The sequence below is a fragment of the Hippocampus guttulatus genome, chromosome 19 (assembly GCF_054856545.1).
Source record: "Hippocampus guttulatus isolate MCC_2025c chromosome 19, RoL_Hgut_1.0, whole genome shotgun sequence".
In the NCBI taxonomy this organism is placed as follows: domain Eukaryota; kingdom Metazoa; phylum Chordata; class Actinopteri; order Syngnathiformes; family Syngnathidae; genus Hippocampus; species Hippocampus guttulatus.
This window is the reverse complement of record NC_141279.1, coordinates 4,117,347-4,133,371: the sequence shown is the minus strand read 5'-3', so window position 1 is coordinate 4,133,371 and position 16,025 is coordinate 4,117,347. Positions and strand designations below refer to the sequence as shown.

At 41.8% G+C, this 16,025-nt stretch overlaps 2 protein-coding genes across 3 annotated transcripts; one reads left to right on the top strand and one right to left on the bottom strand.

The window, feature by feature from the left end:
* Window positions 1–59: 59 nt before the first annotated feature.
* Window positions 60–3,576, bottom strand: wbp2 (WW domain binding protein 2). The gene is made up of 8 exons (XM_086138968.1): window positions 3,307–3,576; window positions 2,620–2,728; window positions 1,962–2,097; window positions 1,794–1,886; window positions 1,490–1,636; window positions 1,292–1,414; window positions 1,146–1,225; window positions 60–1,008 (listed from the first exon to the last, which is right to left on the bottom strand). The coding sequence occupies exons 1-8, from the start codon at window positions 3,363–3,365 to the stop codon at window positions 961–963; spliced, it is 795 nt and encodes a 264-aa protein (XP_085995094.1). The 5' UTR covers window positions 3,366–3,576; the 3' UTR covers window positions 60–960.
* Window positions 3,577–4,249: 673 nt separating this feature from the next.
* unc13d (unc-13 homolog D (C. elegans)) lies at window positions 4,250–15,989 on the top strand. 2 transcript variants are annotated; one of them, XM_086138960.1, is made up of 34 exons: window positions 4,250–4,350; window positions 6,019–6,045; window positions 6,135–6,191; window positions 6,261–6,317; window positions 6,400–6,507; window positions 6,680–6,739; window positions 6,888–6,954; window positions 7,179–7,359; window positions 7,428–7,472; window positions 7,561–7,632; window positions 7,720–7,789; window positions 7,879–7,983; window positions 8,244–8,336; window positions 8,451–8,551; window positions 8,773–8,890; window positions 8,991–9,112; window positions 9,188–9,278; window positions 9,357–9,413; window positions 9,872–9,969; window positions 10,073–10,124; window positions 10,207–10,337; window positions 10,592–10,709; window positions 10,791–10,943; window positions 11,893–11,988; window positions 12,090–12,296; window positions 12,383–12,457; window positions 12,531–12,610; window positions 12,694–12,808; window positions 12,979–13,050; window positions 13,122–13,205; window positions 13,518–13,638; window positions 14,771–14,894; window positions 14,960–15,183; window positions 15,466–15,989. In XM_086138960.1, the coding sequence occupies exons 1-34, from the start codon at window positions 4,294–4,296 to the stop codon at window positions 15,576–15,578; spliced, it is 3,351 nt and encodes a 1,116-aa protein (XP_085995086.1). In that variant the 5' UTR covers window positions 4,250–4,293; the 3' UTR covers window positions 15,579–15,989. The 2 variants fall into 2 exon arrangements, 1 of the variants encoding a protein (XP_085995086.1); XR_015104128.1 differs by lacking the exon at window positions 15,466–15,989 and having other exon boundaries at window positions 13,518–13,656; window positions 14,960–14,984.
* Window positions 15,990–16,025: the final 36 nt, after the last annotated feature.

Genomic DNA, 16,025 nt, shown 5'->3' with positions numbered 1-16,025 from the left:
GAAACAGCACACACACACACACACACACACACACACACACACACACACACTAAACCACGTTCATGTGAAACAGGATCCATTTAATAAATACCTATTGGTTACATTAGCTGTCATTTAATAATTTTAAAGCTTCATCATACTTTCAGCCATGCCTGAGCAAACAAGAGCCCCAAACACGCGGTCTCAGCAAATGTTTAACATACAGTATACAGATAATTTAATCTACTGTAGTAGGAAGTACAGGCAATCTCCAACAAAAGACTTCAAATCGGAATTGAGACTATTTTCTATCATACCGATTTTTTTTAAAAAATGCAGCTGGTCTGCAGTCCCGCGTTTCGTTAACCGTCAAAAAAAAAACTAAACATTTGCTTTTGGACAACATAAAGCATAATCCATCCTGTCTGTACATCGCCCTGACCCACCTTCCACCGTCTGATCTTAATCCTGGATCACAGACTCTTTGCTGGACTCTTACGCAGTCCTCTCACCCACCGCCACGTGCCGACGCCTTGTACGTCCTGATAATTGTGACACGCTATATATTACCTTTGAAATATATACAGTTAAATGGTAAAAAAATAAATTCCTACATTTAGCTAGCTCACTGGAGACATTCGCGGAGCAAAGTGTACCGTAAGATTCAGTCATACCCGATTGTTAGTCCAGTACGACCTTACATAAATCATAGCAAAGCTAAACAAAGTGTAGGGGGGAATCTTGCAACACTCTCAAGACACAAATAAGAAATAACAACCCTCTCTCGTCAATTGCGGTTTCTATCCAGTATTTGATCACTTCAAATGTCATCCAAAGGGTTGGAATGAGTGGTTGAGAATGTGGCTCGGAAGACAGGAAGGACGGAAGTCAAGAGGGGAATGATCCTAATAAATTAAAGCGAACCGGATATTATGGCGGTCGATGGAGTCGGCGTGGCGAGTGGATGTAAGTCAAGCAGGTCTACTGGTTCTTTTTGTCTTCGGGAGGAGAGTAAGGGGGAGGCTTATCCTACACACACACACACACACAAAATAAAAACATAATTCACCACAGTTATACTACAGTTGCTCAAATGGCGGGAGAGTTGCTTATCTATTCCGAGAGCTAGTGAGTGTCACAAACATCCGCGATGAGTCAAGACTTACCTCTGGCAGGTACACGTGCGTGGCCGGCAGCGTGGAACAACAAGCGGCGCTGGCTGCGGCTTCGGCTGCTTTCGCCTCAGCTGGAAAGCAAAGACGGCATTGGCGAAAAAGTGAATGGCGCTTGACAAGAGCGCGGTTTTGCTTACCGGCAGCCGTAGAGGGGACTTCAGGGTCACGCGGGGGCTGCTGAACCGGAGCGGATGAATAAGGAGGCGGCGACATGTAGGCTGCGGCGCTATCAAATGCCGGAGGGTTGGGGTAGAAACCATCTGTGTGGTGCAGAAATAGCAGATTAGAGCGACTCGCTCAGGGTTTTTGGAATTTTTTTTTTTTCTCGATGATACCTGGAGGAGGTACGTCGGTGTAGGCGTAGCCTGGCGGGGGTCCGGCGGGATACGCCCCGTTAGAAGGAGGAGGCGGATAAGCATAGGCCCCGTTAGCCATAAAAGGACATCCACCAAACGCTGGAGTGACCGGCTGACCTCGAGAAGCTGAAGGACACAAAGCATGATGGGAGGGCAGAGCCTATATCATGTCTTTTAGTCTGGTTTGCGTACAGAAATAAAAACGTCCATGCGATGGTTCGTGTTTTTCATTTCGTCAGGGTGGCGTCATAAAGTCTGCATTTGCTCAAAATAGTGGCCTCACCGTAAGTGGCAACCTGCAGCATGTATTGTCCAAACTCAATGGCGCCACCTGCAGCAAAGATGAGCTTGAAGCTTGTGCTGCCCTCCCAACCACCTGAAATACAAAAGACCACCACACAGAATGAAGAAAATTAAATCTCAACATTTTGCAATTGGCTACAAAACGAACCTCCGGGCTCTGCACCGATGGTCCCCTTGATGTAATTTGCTCCCAGTACAGGTTGCTTGACCCCACAGCCTTTCATCAAATAGAAAGGCATCATAAAGGACCTGAGTGCATCTCGACCTTTGGCCACAAAGATCACCTGAAATGGATGAGAGAAAACATTTCGGATGCTGAATTTGTGCATTTGCTTTAGTTTGTATGGTTGCTGAGTGATGATTGTAATCATCGGAATATCAGTCCAAAATACACAAACATATAGTAAATAAGTTTTGTACGCATAAAATCGATCACATATTGTACTGTGTTCGAGAGCCTTTAAAAGCAGGGGCAAGGTAGGGATGGCGCGTGACCTCAGTAAGTCTGCGTGTGAATGTTTGGCGTGAGCTGTGGACAACAGCAACTACTGCGCCGGTATGCTGATTGTGTTTACATTTTTCACAGCGTGTCTAAAAAGTGCGTCAACCGCTATGGCTCTCCTTTGCCACATGTGAGGGCATAACAGCAAGTGAGGATGCAGTAACACCCCATAAAAACAACAATCCCTATAAATTGCAGCTTTCCACAATCAATCGTCAATACGGACCAAAATATAATTTTCAGGCTTCATCATACTTTGTAAATATAATGAGGAGAAACACTGAACGTGTGCATTTCATCTCACCCTGTAGGGAGTCAGGTAGATGCTGCCCTTCTTGCTCTTTCTGAAGGCCTCGGGTAGGCTGTCCGTGTCGCCGAAGACCAGCTCCACATTGTCATGGTTCATCAAAACGCTAACATTAACACCCGTGGACACAACAATATCATTATTATTGTATCATTCTGACAGACACAAGTCGCTCAGACTGAAATGGTACCAGTATTATGTCATAAGGATTGTCAGGTGACCAAACACTGCGCGTCAATTACTTTTGAGTTCTGTAAAAGGATTAGGCTGACTGTACATGCGATCTCCCGACAGATCATACTAATCTGATGTTTAGTCATCTGTTCGGGGGTTATTCTGGTGGATTCGAGAACAATCTACATTGACTTTATTTTATGTTAGTGAAGCCTGCTATCACATTCTGACTCCGTCCGTTTTCGTTGCAACCTGTATCACTCAATACTTCATTTCGATTGATATGTGACAACACGCCGTTGACACCAAGACCTCAATTATGTCGCTTGGAACTAGTGAGGAAACTGGAAAAACAAGCTAGCCGCTGAAATGCGTCATTCCAAGTGGTGCCTTTGAATGCGATCTGCGTGCGTAAAACGACACGAATATATCATTATCTAACACGTTTATGGAGTCGACTGGATTTTGTTAGCGGCGTCAGCTTGCTAGCCCGTGAAGCGCCGTCGCTACCTTTCACTGTTGTTGATAATGACTCCACCGGACTCCGAATGGTTCTGGTTAAGAGTCATGTCGACGGGCCTCCGCAACTCCCACACAGCAAAGCGATGATCGCGTGCGTCCTCTCTCACAATTTATCCGCAACTACAAGCCTGTCTACAACACCGGTTCGCTTAAAAATGACAGAAAAATCACGATTTGTGAAAGATGTTTACGCCGCTAACTTCAGTACCGCACCTGCGCGTCACAGTCGAGGAAAACGCCCACATGCTACGTCGCAATGACGTCACCGCCATCACTTGTTTCAAAAGCGCCCTTAAAATAGATAAAAACATAAACTTCTTGAGTAAATTGAACTCGCCAACTGCACATTTTAATAATGAATAAAGACATCGACATATATTTTTGACGTTTATTTTAAGAAATGTCTTTCATTTTCATTCTTTGTTTTTAAATTTGACCTATATTCGGTGTTTACGAATGATCCCATCTCTGCTCTGTTGCGTGACCTTACAGATGTTCACCAGGAGGTCAAGGCCCTGATGGAGCACCTGGGCCAGCTGACAGAAAAGCAGTGTGATGAGGTCCTATGTTTGGAACAAGCGCGATATAAAACTAAAGGATGGAAAGTGTGATACATGTCTTTACTTCAATAAAACTATCGTAGACTATTTGCTGGATTGATGGCTCGTCCCATCATTGTGAGTTAGTCTTGCAGACAACCTCAAGACAATCTCAAAGACATTTCGATCACTGCTTGATGATTTTGTTTCTGGTGTGTGACACAAGTGATTTCAAATGTGCCCTGGAGAGTTTTTTTTTTTTTTAAAAACAGGTACAATGTAGGGAAGTGTATGTGTAGCCACAGTCATCCGCGCTACCTCATTTCTTACCGGAAGTGATGACTTCCTGTGTGACAGTTTTGTCAAAAAAAACTCCGCTCATGCATTGTCACTCATACATGCGGGACACGCTGGCGGCTCATCAGAGAGCAACATTATGTCGGCTCAAAGGGAGACCACCAGCGCAGTGGAACTACTCAAAACACCTGAACAAGTAAGGGCTATAATTCTACACTGTGGTTGGTCACAAATGCGTTACAAAGGCATAGTGATGATCACTTCTCATTTTCTTCTAAAGATTATGGTTAAGGTTTTGCAAGGCGCTTACACCCATTAGCATTCACTAACCAGGAGACGCTATTTTGATACTGTACTTGAATGCACCATGGTAGAAAATATCTACAAAGACATCTACCATATGTCTAGTGTAAAAGAAAATGTATCAATGTAAAATAAAAAATAAAAAAAGTTTAAAAATGGATGACGTTCCTAAAAAGTGGACATCATTTAAAATATGAAAATCCGAGTTACTAATGAAAAAAAAATTATTAAAAAATTAGTCAGCATTTCTGCAAAACACACATTTTAGAACCAATCTCGAAACACTCAACAAAAGTCTGTGACATAATATTTTCCTTTTTGGCCTTGCTTTTGGATTTTTAAAAACAAATGTTGTGCCATCTCCAAGTCGATTATCCAGTTGGTGTATTTTTATTAAATTTCCTTGAAAACGGCCGTGTTTGAACTTTTTTCGAAAGTTGTTTTGAACATACAAAATGTCTCTTCGCTGCTTTTTTCACCCAAAGAACAAATACAACATAAAACTTGATTTTAACATCACGCTTAGTTTTTATACATCTTGTTAGGATCTATGATTGTTTGGAACACCCTGTCATATTTGTCATAGTCCAGCATGTGCAATCGATCTCGTTGTTAGAACAATTTCAAAAGTCAAATGCAGAAGCTCGCGATGGAGTGACAAAGGCCAAATGGTTATTTTAAACGCTGGTGCCATGAATCACGATTATTTTAGGATGTGAGTTTGGATCAGGTGATGCAGAATGAACCTAAACAGTCTATTTCAGCCCCAAAAAAAGGGAATTAATTTTCTGCTAGTCGTCATCAAGGCTTTTGGGGAAAAGGCCTTAGACTGCACACATACAAAACAAACAACCATCGCCCGCCCATTCACATCCATTGACAAATTAGACTCCCATTTTCTTCAGAATGTGGCAGGAAGCTGGACAGCACCCACACAAGCGCGGCAGCAACATAAAAAGTCCACAAGAGAAGCCTCGGAGTGAAACCTCGAAGCTCAGAATTGTGAGGCAGACATGCTAACCACTAGCTCACCGCGCTGCACAAAAATAATCCACAAGCTTCAGTTAATTGCTGTTACATTGAGTATATTTCCACATGCAAATGTTTCATATGGGGCGGGCCTCTCACACACCTATGACAGCCATATACAAAATAATTGAAAATAATTTAAAACAAAATAATAATCATAAATATTAAGTTTTAACTCATATATTTTAATGGGGTTTTTTTTGTGGTTGTAGTTTGATTCATTTTTATTTTCCGAGATGGGATAAAATCTAACGAGTTTATTTTCAGTTGTTTTACTTTCTTGTATAGACAACTGCTTGTTCATAAATTTGACATGACTTTCTTTCCCGGCGGTGAATATCGTTACCTCATTGTTGCCTCAGTTTAAATTTCATAATCTGGAAAAAGAGGAAGTTTGTAACAGACGCCGTAATTAAATGATCAAAAGGCATCCTTGTTGAACATCATATTTCAACGTAGCCATCAGAATATGTTAAAACCAACATTTTTGCTTCCTATCTATGAATAGTCCTCTTTATATTCTATTTTCCAGAACCTTGGCATGTCAAGAATGAAGCAGGTAATCCGGGTTACAAAATACTGCAGATTTGTCGTACTGGCGCTGCGCAATATTCATTCGGCCATGTTTTATTATCTCTTCCTTGCTAGTATTCTCCCGGCCATGGGCGTAAACTGGGTCAGACAAGAAAGTTCCGATACAGGAGGGTGAGCAGGCTCAAAACCCCTAAATGGAACGTGAGAAAATATTTTCATTTTCATTTGTTTTAATTTTAGGATTTTAAAGATGAGGAAAACCCAGAAGAGAAAGCCCGTCACCTCAAAGAGCTACAGGTACCGTACGTCACCCGTCACGTAAATGCACATCATAACGGTCGATACTGACAAGAACATCTTACTTTGCTTCTATTTCAAGCTCAACCCGCTGTACAAGGAGTTGTTGTACACCATTGCACATAAGATGGGAAAATCGGCATCAACGGAGGTCTTCGCCGACAGTCAACTTCACCGGTATATCAAAGAGGTGATCGCCTTCTCGTTATTTATCACCCTACTCCCAGTCTCTTACGTACAACCCGTCTTTCAGCTGAAGCGTGTTGTAGTTTTATCCCGAATTGCGAGTGATGTTATGTTGCAAGGGGAGTTAAAAAAGATTTAGACAATCCCAATTTTTTTTTTTGGTTTGTTTTTACTAGGCTCTCACAATGACAGAAGCTGAGCACAACTCTCTGATGGAAGTAGTACAAAACTCCGAGGTGACAAATTTCAAAATCCTTTATCCGTCAAAATAAATCGGCGGAGTTTTCCTCCCATTATGTCATTTTTCGTTACCCTGAAATACAACTTATTCATTTCAACTTTTCTATCCACGAGTCATTTCTTGAAACGATTTGAAACTTACAGCCACCTGTGTACTGCCTGATGGCCACTGTAAAGGAAGCCAGGGGAATTCTGGGAAAAGATGTGAGCGGTGAGTTGACACGTCTCATTTTCTTTTGTGGACGAAGAGGTTATAATTATAATGTGTATTTCTTACATATTTTGATGAATTTTTATACTTTAGAAAACATTTACGTCTGAATTTTGGGGCGGCTTGGAACGGATTAGGGCATTTACATGGAAAACGCGTCTCCACTTACAAAATTTTCGAGTTAAGAAATTTCTTCCAGAATTTCCAATGTCTTTGTTGGCCAGGTTTAAGTGACCCCTACTGCTTGCTGACCATACTGGAAGACGAAGAAGAGAGGCGCACACGTCGTTCCAGAGCCAAGGCCATTAAATACGTGGTCAAGGACGCCGTGTCTGACGATAAGATCTATCAGACCGACATCAAGAAGCAGACTCTCAACCCAATTTGGAACGAAACATTTACACTGTGAGATTGACGTGCATTTTTTTCAGATGATCGGCTTGCTTTTGTGTCATTGTGTTTTTCTTCCTCAGGGAGTTTGAAGACATTGCGGGTGCCAGCTTCCACCTTGAAATGTGGTATGAGAGAAAGAAAAAAAAAAAAACATCTCTCGGTGGTCATTTTTCAGCTCACAAAGCTTAAATCCTCACCTGGTCGCTGTTGCAGGGATAAAGATGAGGAGGTGTCGCTCGCTCAAAAACTGGAGGAGATCACCACCAGTTTTTCGAGTTTAAGCAGGTGGCATGCTAGGTTTACTCATCACACTCGAGCATTTGAATGAAGCGGGAAAAGTGACGCTATATTTTTTTTTTTTTACTTTTTCAGAATTCTTAAGGAGGTCACAAAGGAGAAAGGGACCGATGACTTTTTGGGGAAAGTTGTTATCAAGCTACAGGTTGTGAATATTTTCTTACCCGTTTTTTAAAAAATTTTTTAAACACCATCTTCTGACTTTAAAATCAACGTCCCGTAATATCATTTCAGGATCTCCACTGCACTGAGGACAACTGGTACGTTCTGCAGCCGAGAACAGAGACGTACCCGGACCGAGGCCAATGTCACCTGGACCTCAAGTTTATCCATAAAGCGGTAACAATGCATCTTGGTATCCAGCGTACTGCCTTCGTACCCATTCGCTCTTGCATTTTACAACCCGGGAACATTTGTGTAGCTTTTCGGATACTGGAAATCACTCCCTTTGGAGTTCTCGTTAGTCCAGTAATTGGCCCGTAGTGGTTCACTTGGCATAATTCCTACTTAGCCAAAATGGTTATTTGTCTATGTATCTATCCGTGTCCTGTGATGAACTGTTTCAAGAGACAAAACGTGCTGTGTCGTGTTACTGGCAGAGAGATGACACACTAAGCCCAGGTCGAAACGCTTACACCAACTACTGTGGAATCCTGCAACAGTTTGTCCTGTCTTACATTTCCAAGCAAAAGGTAAGGGGGGGGTCTCTCAGATCTCATTAAAAAAAAAATAATAATAATAATAATAAATAAACATGCCAAGCATTGATGTAGACGTCCAGCTACATTTTCTTTCATCGCTTCTAGAGTTCCGCTCCATGGAAAGGGGAATTGTGCGGCGAGGCGCAGACTCTCCTGGAGCATTACGCCACACAGAATGACCTTTCACCTTTTCTTCAAGACTTGGCGTAAGCCGCACTGTAACATTAAAACAGGAATGTTTTCACTCATTGTATCACAGAAGCAATTTATTGTTGTTTTGGGCTTGAAATTAAAAATAAAAATAAAAAAGTCTCGGTTGAAGCACCACTGCACTAAAATGATGAAACATGAATTTCAAGAAGGGGTTTCTGGAGCAAGATTTCATTATTTGGACCATTTAGTTGATAGTTTTGTGTTCCCATGACAGGAAATGGGTGGCTTACAGTAAACTGTACCAAAGCATCGAGGTGGATTCCTCTTTGCTGTTACAACAACTCACGTGTGTGGAGTACCACTGGCATCAACAGGAGCTGCCATACCAACAGGTGGGAAAACCGCTAAGTCGGTACAATTAATTTCGCTCTTTTTTTTTTTAAATAAACACAAAATTAAACTTGAACACAATTGTTGCATCATGTCAATCAGAAGCAAGAACTGGGCGACTCTCTTCATGGTTTCCTGCATTACGGTCTCCATCTCGTGTCAAAATACCGAGACATCTTCCCCCCGACGCCGAGTGCCACTCCAAAATTACACACACTGCTCAGGTACAAAATCGCTACGAGCTCTTTCCATGAACCACAGATGCTATCCGTTCAATAAATGAACATTTGTCCTTCCAGGATCTTAGTCCAAATCTGCAAGACAAAAGCATTCCAGAAAATGAACCCGGCTGATTTTGAACTGCACGACGAGGTGGCCGACGCGGTCCAGGTCCTGTAGCAGTCACGGTGATGTCAGTCATATGTTGAAAATCATTGATCACGATGAGAATTTTCTTCTCGCTGACAGACGGGTACGCAGGCGTGGTTTAGCAACAAAAAAGGTTTGCACCAGCCAATGACCAAGGTAAAACACATCACGTTGCCTTTACCGAGTACGGTATTTAAATTAATATGTCGAGTGGACAGCTTATCACGTTATCAGGTTACAGGGTGCATGAAATGGTTTATTCAAACATGGCATCGAATAAAAGCTCAAACCGATTGAATCGAATTTAGTTTCCCCGTCCCTAAGCCGTCACTTTTTCAAAGTGGGCTAATTGTGGTTGTCGTTTGCCACCGTCACCTTCAATTTCGAAATGAGTCATTCAGTAAAACGCAAAAGTGAGCAAAAGTACAGTCGCCATTCTTATTATATTGTAAAAAAAAAAATCATACTAAAATCATCATAATTTGGTATGATTTTTCATACCAATATCATTATTTTCAAAGACATACTTTCATCCAGTTTTTGTGGAAATTCATAGATTGTGTCGCGGTGTCTATTGAAATGTTTTCTTTTGGGTGCACTTGCCCTTCAATCAGGAGCTATCAGAGATCATTAGCGCCTTGTCCAGGTTGATTGTCGAAGTACGGGATGACATAAAACTCAACAGGGATGTCTGGAACAGAACATTTGTCAGGTAAATCCAAAAAAATAAAACAATTGTATAAATACGGACATTGTAATGTAGTTACTCGTCGATGACTTTTGGAATAAAACGTGGTTCTTTGGTCATCGTGCAGTGCGGTACAACTGGACGTGTTCACCGCAGTCTACGAGAAGTTCGATTCTCTGGTAAGTGAGACTGGTAGTTTGTACTTGATGTCATTTTTATCACCTCACCGACTTTTTATTTGATTTTTTTTAATGTGCGCAGCTTGCTACAGAAGTGAGAGAAACCTTATCTCAAATGGAGGGTCACATTGATCAGAGTCTAGCCAACAGTCTGTTTCCCGTTTACCTGAACCTGCAAGCCATCCGCAAGGACAAGGCCTTCTTACAGAAAAGGTCAGTCGGACTGCAGAATTGCTCTCGTTTAGGTCATTTTGGTTAAAAAAATAAATAAATAAATGCAATTTTTTTTATCATGCATCAATTTAGCAGGATGACTTTCCACACACACCCACATCAGCGGAAGTCACAAATTGGACAAAAGTCGCATTTAGTGTCTGTCAAAATAACTTTTCCTGATTAGTTGATTTAAAATGCGCAAATAGATAACGTGGCGTGTAATTAGCATACGAGCTATTGTTTCATTTCAGGGGTTTACTGAAGCTGACAAACTTTCATGTGAGCTTCAGAGAGGCTCAACCTTTCTGGCTCCATCAGATATTCAACACCACGATGGACAGAGTGAAGAGGGCCGTGAAGGTCGACAAGGTATACCGCTTGGTGTTTCCGTGCGCCGCATTGCGTTTGTGTTTACGCGTCGTGAAGATACGTTTTGAATATGGCTCTCAGCTACAGCCCATGCACTCCAGTGCAGCGCCCATAAAACACAGCTCCTCGGCCGTGGACCTGGTTGCTTGCATCCAGCCTGTGTGCGACATGTGGGAGCAGATGTCCTGGCCGGACCCCGAGGAGTCATTCATGCTCATGGTCAAAATCACTGAGGTGTTGTATACTTTTTCCACATAGTTCTGATTTGACATTGCGACCATGTAATAAAAGTTATGAACATGCTGCGGTTTAAAGATTTAAAAAAAATTTGAACTTGAGTCCTTGTTTGGCCTTTTTTTTTTACAAAAAATTGAAACACACCACACCATTAACACATACCTGTCAACTTTTCGGAGCGCCAACCTGTATAAACTACCAAAAAAATCCTTATAAAAGAGCAAAAAATCCTTATAACATACCAAAGCATTGTCAAATGTCAAATTAACGGCAGAAAACCCCCCCACAAAATTTTCAATGATATTTATTGTAGATCTCCATAATACAATGTCTGGTTAATGTCTAATCATCATTCCACTTAGTGGCATTACTGTGTTCAGAGTTGTATTCCTGCGTTACTTTTTTCACCAACTCCAAATGCTGACCCATCGGCTCGAAGTTACAGCATCCATTCATATTTACTTTGGAAATGTAAATGAAAGCATTCGAGTCGACTAGCACCATTCTGGGCAAAAGCAAACGGAACTACCTGTTAGGGGGGGGGAAAAAAACAAAAAAAACGGAAATTTTCAGAATCCGTATGATTAGTGCGATACGGCCATATACGTAAGATTCACCACAAAATCCGTATGAACTATGGCTAAACCGTATGAGTTGACAGGTATGTTAACATATATATTTTTAAAAGGAAATCTCATGAAAATTTAAAAAAAATTATAGTATAGTATAATTATAGTATACTCTAAGCAACCAGTTGCTTGTTTTGTTGAAATTAGCCCGTTTTTAGTGAACCTTCAGGCCTCACCTCATACACTGCTGGGCTAATAGCGAGTACTGATTTATTGAGTTATTTTAACACGGTGATATGGTTATGGCTATAATTCATGCTACATGCTACATGCTAATGTTGACTAGTGTGTGGGGTTTTTTCTGTGTGTGTGTGCAGGATGTTTGTAAGATTGTGGTGACCTACTGTCATCGTCTCAAAGCCAGAGTCAGGATGCTCTCTGAGAAGTCAGACCATGGAAGCGCAATTAAAATGGTGGAGGGTTGTCTTGCTTCAAGAAAAAAAAAAAAAAAAAATAAAAACAGGTGCTCCACATCGAAAAGAAATGTCAGCTCTAGTTCTTTCTTCTTCCATAGCTGTGCGTTGTGGTGAACGACCTGGAATACCTGCGGTCCGTCGTGTCGCAGCTTCCCGCGAAGCTAAAATGGGCGGCGCTTTGGGAGCGTACCCGACACGCCATCGGGGAAAGTCAGTTCCACAACACGCTGCCGGCGCAAGTGCAGCAAACTCAGGGCGCCCTCGGACGAGAGATCCGCTCCGCTTTGGACACGTTGAGCAAAAAGGTGCGTGGGATGTGCAACAAGACCTTAGTCGTATTCTGAGGGGGAGCGCGGGGGGGGGGCCAACGTCTTTTCTTCTGTCTTTTCAGTTGAATGCAGACATTGAGACGTACGTCAGAGGAATGTCAACCACAACGCAAAATCCCTCCAAATCCACAGAAGATGTAAGTACAGTACTTTGCTTAGCGCAATGAAATAATATCATTTGTCTTGTGACCTTAACCTCATCGAATTTAGGCCGCAACCCCTCTCATGCGCTATCTGGAAAAAGAGCTGCATTACATGAATGAAAATTTGGTTCAAGAGAACTTCAACAGGTGACGGGAGAGCCCCACCCCCGCCCTCCGTGAGAACGTTGTTTGTGAATCCAACATGACGCAAATTCCTCTCTCACGCTCAGTCTGCTGACTCCCTTGTGGAATAACTCGGTGAAAATCCTCTATCAGATGGCTGCTGCGCATTCGCACCACGGGGGGCTCATGGTGTTCTGTCACAGGCTGCTGTACACACTGCAGGTAAAGTGCGTAGAAGCACATCGTGGACTCAATTGCAATGATCGCATACTTTGATTCAGACCCTCCCAAAACTGGGAGTAAATTCACCACCAATTCACAAATGTCCTTGAAAGGGTTTAAAAAAAAAAAAACATGACTGATGATTTAGCTCGCTGTGATATTCATTTCAGTGCCTGGAACAGTGCTTCCACGGCGAGGGTAACGGTCTTCCATTGGAAACACTCCACTCTGATGATTACAAGGTGAGCGGATGGAACTGTAGACCGTATGATGAAAAAAGTTCTGACTAAAATCTCGCCGTTTACGGTCGTAGACTCTCAAGGCCTACCTGACTCATCACTCTCTGAGCAGTCGCCATCTTGTGGACAAGTACCTCGAAGGGAAAATATTGGAGCAGGTGTGATGCTTTCCTATTTCTCTTTTAACCCCGGAGAACCCACGGGATCAAATTTGGCCCCTATAAATTCTGCTACTCAAACGCTACCCTTGAATCCCAAAGGGTCAAATTTGGCCCTAATCCTAAATTAGGATTAAAGCATGAAATATTTCAAAAAACATACTGTATATTTTGGTGTTCAGTGAACATATAGCAGTCATTTAATGTAAAATTCATCATTTTCCAAAGAAGAAAATGGTTCTTGGGTTCTCCAGGGTTAAGCGGATATTGTGCATGTGTTTTCTTTCAAACTATGACACATCTTTGTCACAGAGAGTGACTGCCGGTGAGAAATACGGCGCGGTTACACTTCGCACCAACTACAGGAGATCGGACCAAAGACTCAGAGTTGAAGTGTTGAACGCAGCTAACCTTCTACCAATGGACTCCAACGGTGAAACTTAACAGAAAAGTCAGAACACACATGCAAAAATCTTACATTTCATAACACAAGGCAATTCAAGGGGCTTCACACAACCAAATCACAACACCTAAAAAACATTTTAAAAAGTATAGGGAACAAAAATAGCTTTGTAAAAAATAAAAGAAGGGACATCGACAGCAATCGGACGCATTTACAAACAGAAGACTGAAAGGTATTTAAAAGCAAAGTCGAGATATAAAAGGCAGCTTTCTATAATTACTGCCAATATTATTGATATTAAAGCTCAGATTCCATACATTTTTGAGGATTTTTACACACAGAAGCGGGCGCTGTCAAATCTGACGTTGTTGAGCCGATCAGTGGAAGGGAAAGTGAAAGTCAAAGTGAAAGTGATGACCCTGACGACGCCACCGAGGGGCCTGGTTGAGAGTCGACACAATACCGCGCAGAGTGGATTGGAAATAATATAGTATCGATAACATTGCGTCGGCCGTACATGAAACGTTACAACGTGGTGGACAATCTTGAGCTGCATTTTTTCAATGCATAGAAATGTATCATCACCATTTCTGAGGTGTCGTAGATGCATGCAAATAACTCCTCACCTCTTGCCTGCGCCGCTTTTCGAATGCACGACGACCGGGATTCTTCCTGCTTGCAAGCTGATCACGCTGCCGATTGACTTTCCGATCCACTTCTCTTTTTGTTATCCTTCGGAAACCCGAGGAAACGTGCCATTCCCCTCACCATTAGTGCAACTAACTGCCATACAATGAATGAACCATTGTTTAAGTGCAAAAGCAACAGGACGCCACAGTCTCCCACTTCATTGTTTGCCTGGTGACGTCACAGATCCGGAAATACCCGAGATACAAACCGCAGACGACTCATTATTATATTAAGTGATTAAACTGTTATCTACCTACGATTTAATCACTTTCTAATGACTTTTATGCATTGTAAAGGGTTTTAGAGGTCTCAGGAACAACTTTTCAAACTTTGGTCACTGACCTTTAATACTTCATAAGTTCATAAAAATGAATAACATTTTTCGTAATTGCCAGAGTATGTCCTTTTATTTACTTTTCTGTCGTGCATCCCAATGACATTTGTCTTATACTGTATCTCCTGCGTTCCACAGGTTTAAGTGATCCCTACGTGCAGTTGTGTCTGGAGCCTTTCCACACCTTCCCTCTTGTAGAACCTTGCCGCACTCAGATAAAAAGCTGCGATCTAAATCCTCTCTTCGATGAGGGCTTTGAGTTGTAAGTCTGCTTTGCTGCTCTCAAACACGATCTTGAATTAACAAATTGTCTCCATCACATGACAGCCTGGTTGGGTTGGATCAGTGCCATGCTCCAGGTGCTTGCCTGGTTGTGACGGTTCTGGACCATGACACCTTGAGAACTGACGACTTTGAAGGTGAAGCCTTCCTGTGTCTCAAAGACATACCCGGAGTAGCAAATACAGAGGCAGAAAAACACGGACCGGGCTTTCATCCCGATCCATTTCCTGCTCAAATTCGTCTCCCGCTGATGCATCCAAAACCTAATGGTATGATTTTGCTCTTTTTGGTTGGTGTCACTATTTGAATAAAAATCTAATAGCAAAATTACATGTTCATTCATGAATCTCAAGTGTTGAACACGGTAGTTTTCGTGTGTACGCCTCACTTTTATTGTCATCAATGTGACAGTCGCTGCAAAAAAAATCACGCTGACCACCCACAGCAATCACAGCCAGTCGCGTTTACCCTTAGCTTCCTATTTTTGCACAGGGTTCATCTTTCCTGACTTAAATGCAACTTTTCCTCACTCTCTCTCTCTGTATTCCCAGAAAACAACATCCTTAAATTGCTGGAGTCCAGAAAAGGTGAGCGAGAAATACAAGCCTTTGTGAAGAAAAGAAGACAAAGAGAGAAACAATCCAAGGAGCGAAGTCAACAATGACACATGCACGTTTTTTTTTTCCATCCAAAAATATACAATTTGTTTTAATGAACTAAATCCATTCATAATGAAACACTGATATAAGACAGTCCACTTCCTGATGCATTTTCTAATCAGTGCAGTAAAGTTCGTCAATACACAGAACATGTTAAGACTACAATGAAATGTCAACAATGAGAATCTGCCTTTGGGAAAATACGGCAGGTATGAATAAACGTGAGTAATTGAGACGATGTGAAAAGTTATGAAATTAAAAAAAAAAAAGTAATTTAAAAGACTACACAAGTTGACTGAGTATATTTCGCTTGATTGTGTTCATATGCATTTCTCTTTGAGAAACCTGAGTGCTTTAACAGAGGCTGCCTGTTGTATAGTTCATTCTAAATGTATTCACTAAATACTTTGTTCCTATTTGCATGTTTGAATTATTTATTATTTATTTTGCTA

Excerpts from the sequence above, each read along its gene's own strand:
- wbp2 (XM_086138968.1), bottom strand. The coding sequence starts at position 3,365 with ATGACTCTTAACCAGAACCATTCGGAGTCCGGTGGAGTCATTATCAAC. Across the intron at positions 2,098-2,619 it reads TCTACCTGACTCCCTACAGG|GTGATCTTTGTGGCCAAAGG; the intron begins GTGAGATGAAAT and ends CATCCATTTCAG. Across the intron at positions 1,637-1,793 it reads GCTGCAGGTTGCCACTTACG|CTTCTCGAGGTCAGCCGGTC; the intron begins GTGAGGCCACTA and ends TGTGTCCTTCAG.
- unc13d (XM_086138960.1), top strand. The coding sequence starts at position 4,294 with ATGTCGGCTCAAAGGGAGACCACCAGCGCAGTGGAACTACTCAAAACA. Across the intron at positions 8,552-8,772 it reads CCTTTTCTTCAAGACTTGGC|GAAATGGGTGGCTTACAGTA; the intron begins GTAAGCCGCACT and ends TTCCCATGACAG. Across the intron at positions 15,184-15,465 it reads GATGCATCCAAAACCTAATG|AAAACAACATCCTTAAATTG; the intron begins GTATGATTTTGC and ends CTGTATTCCCAG.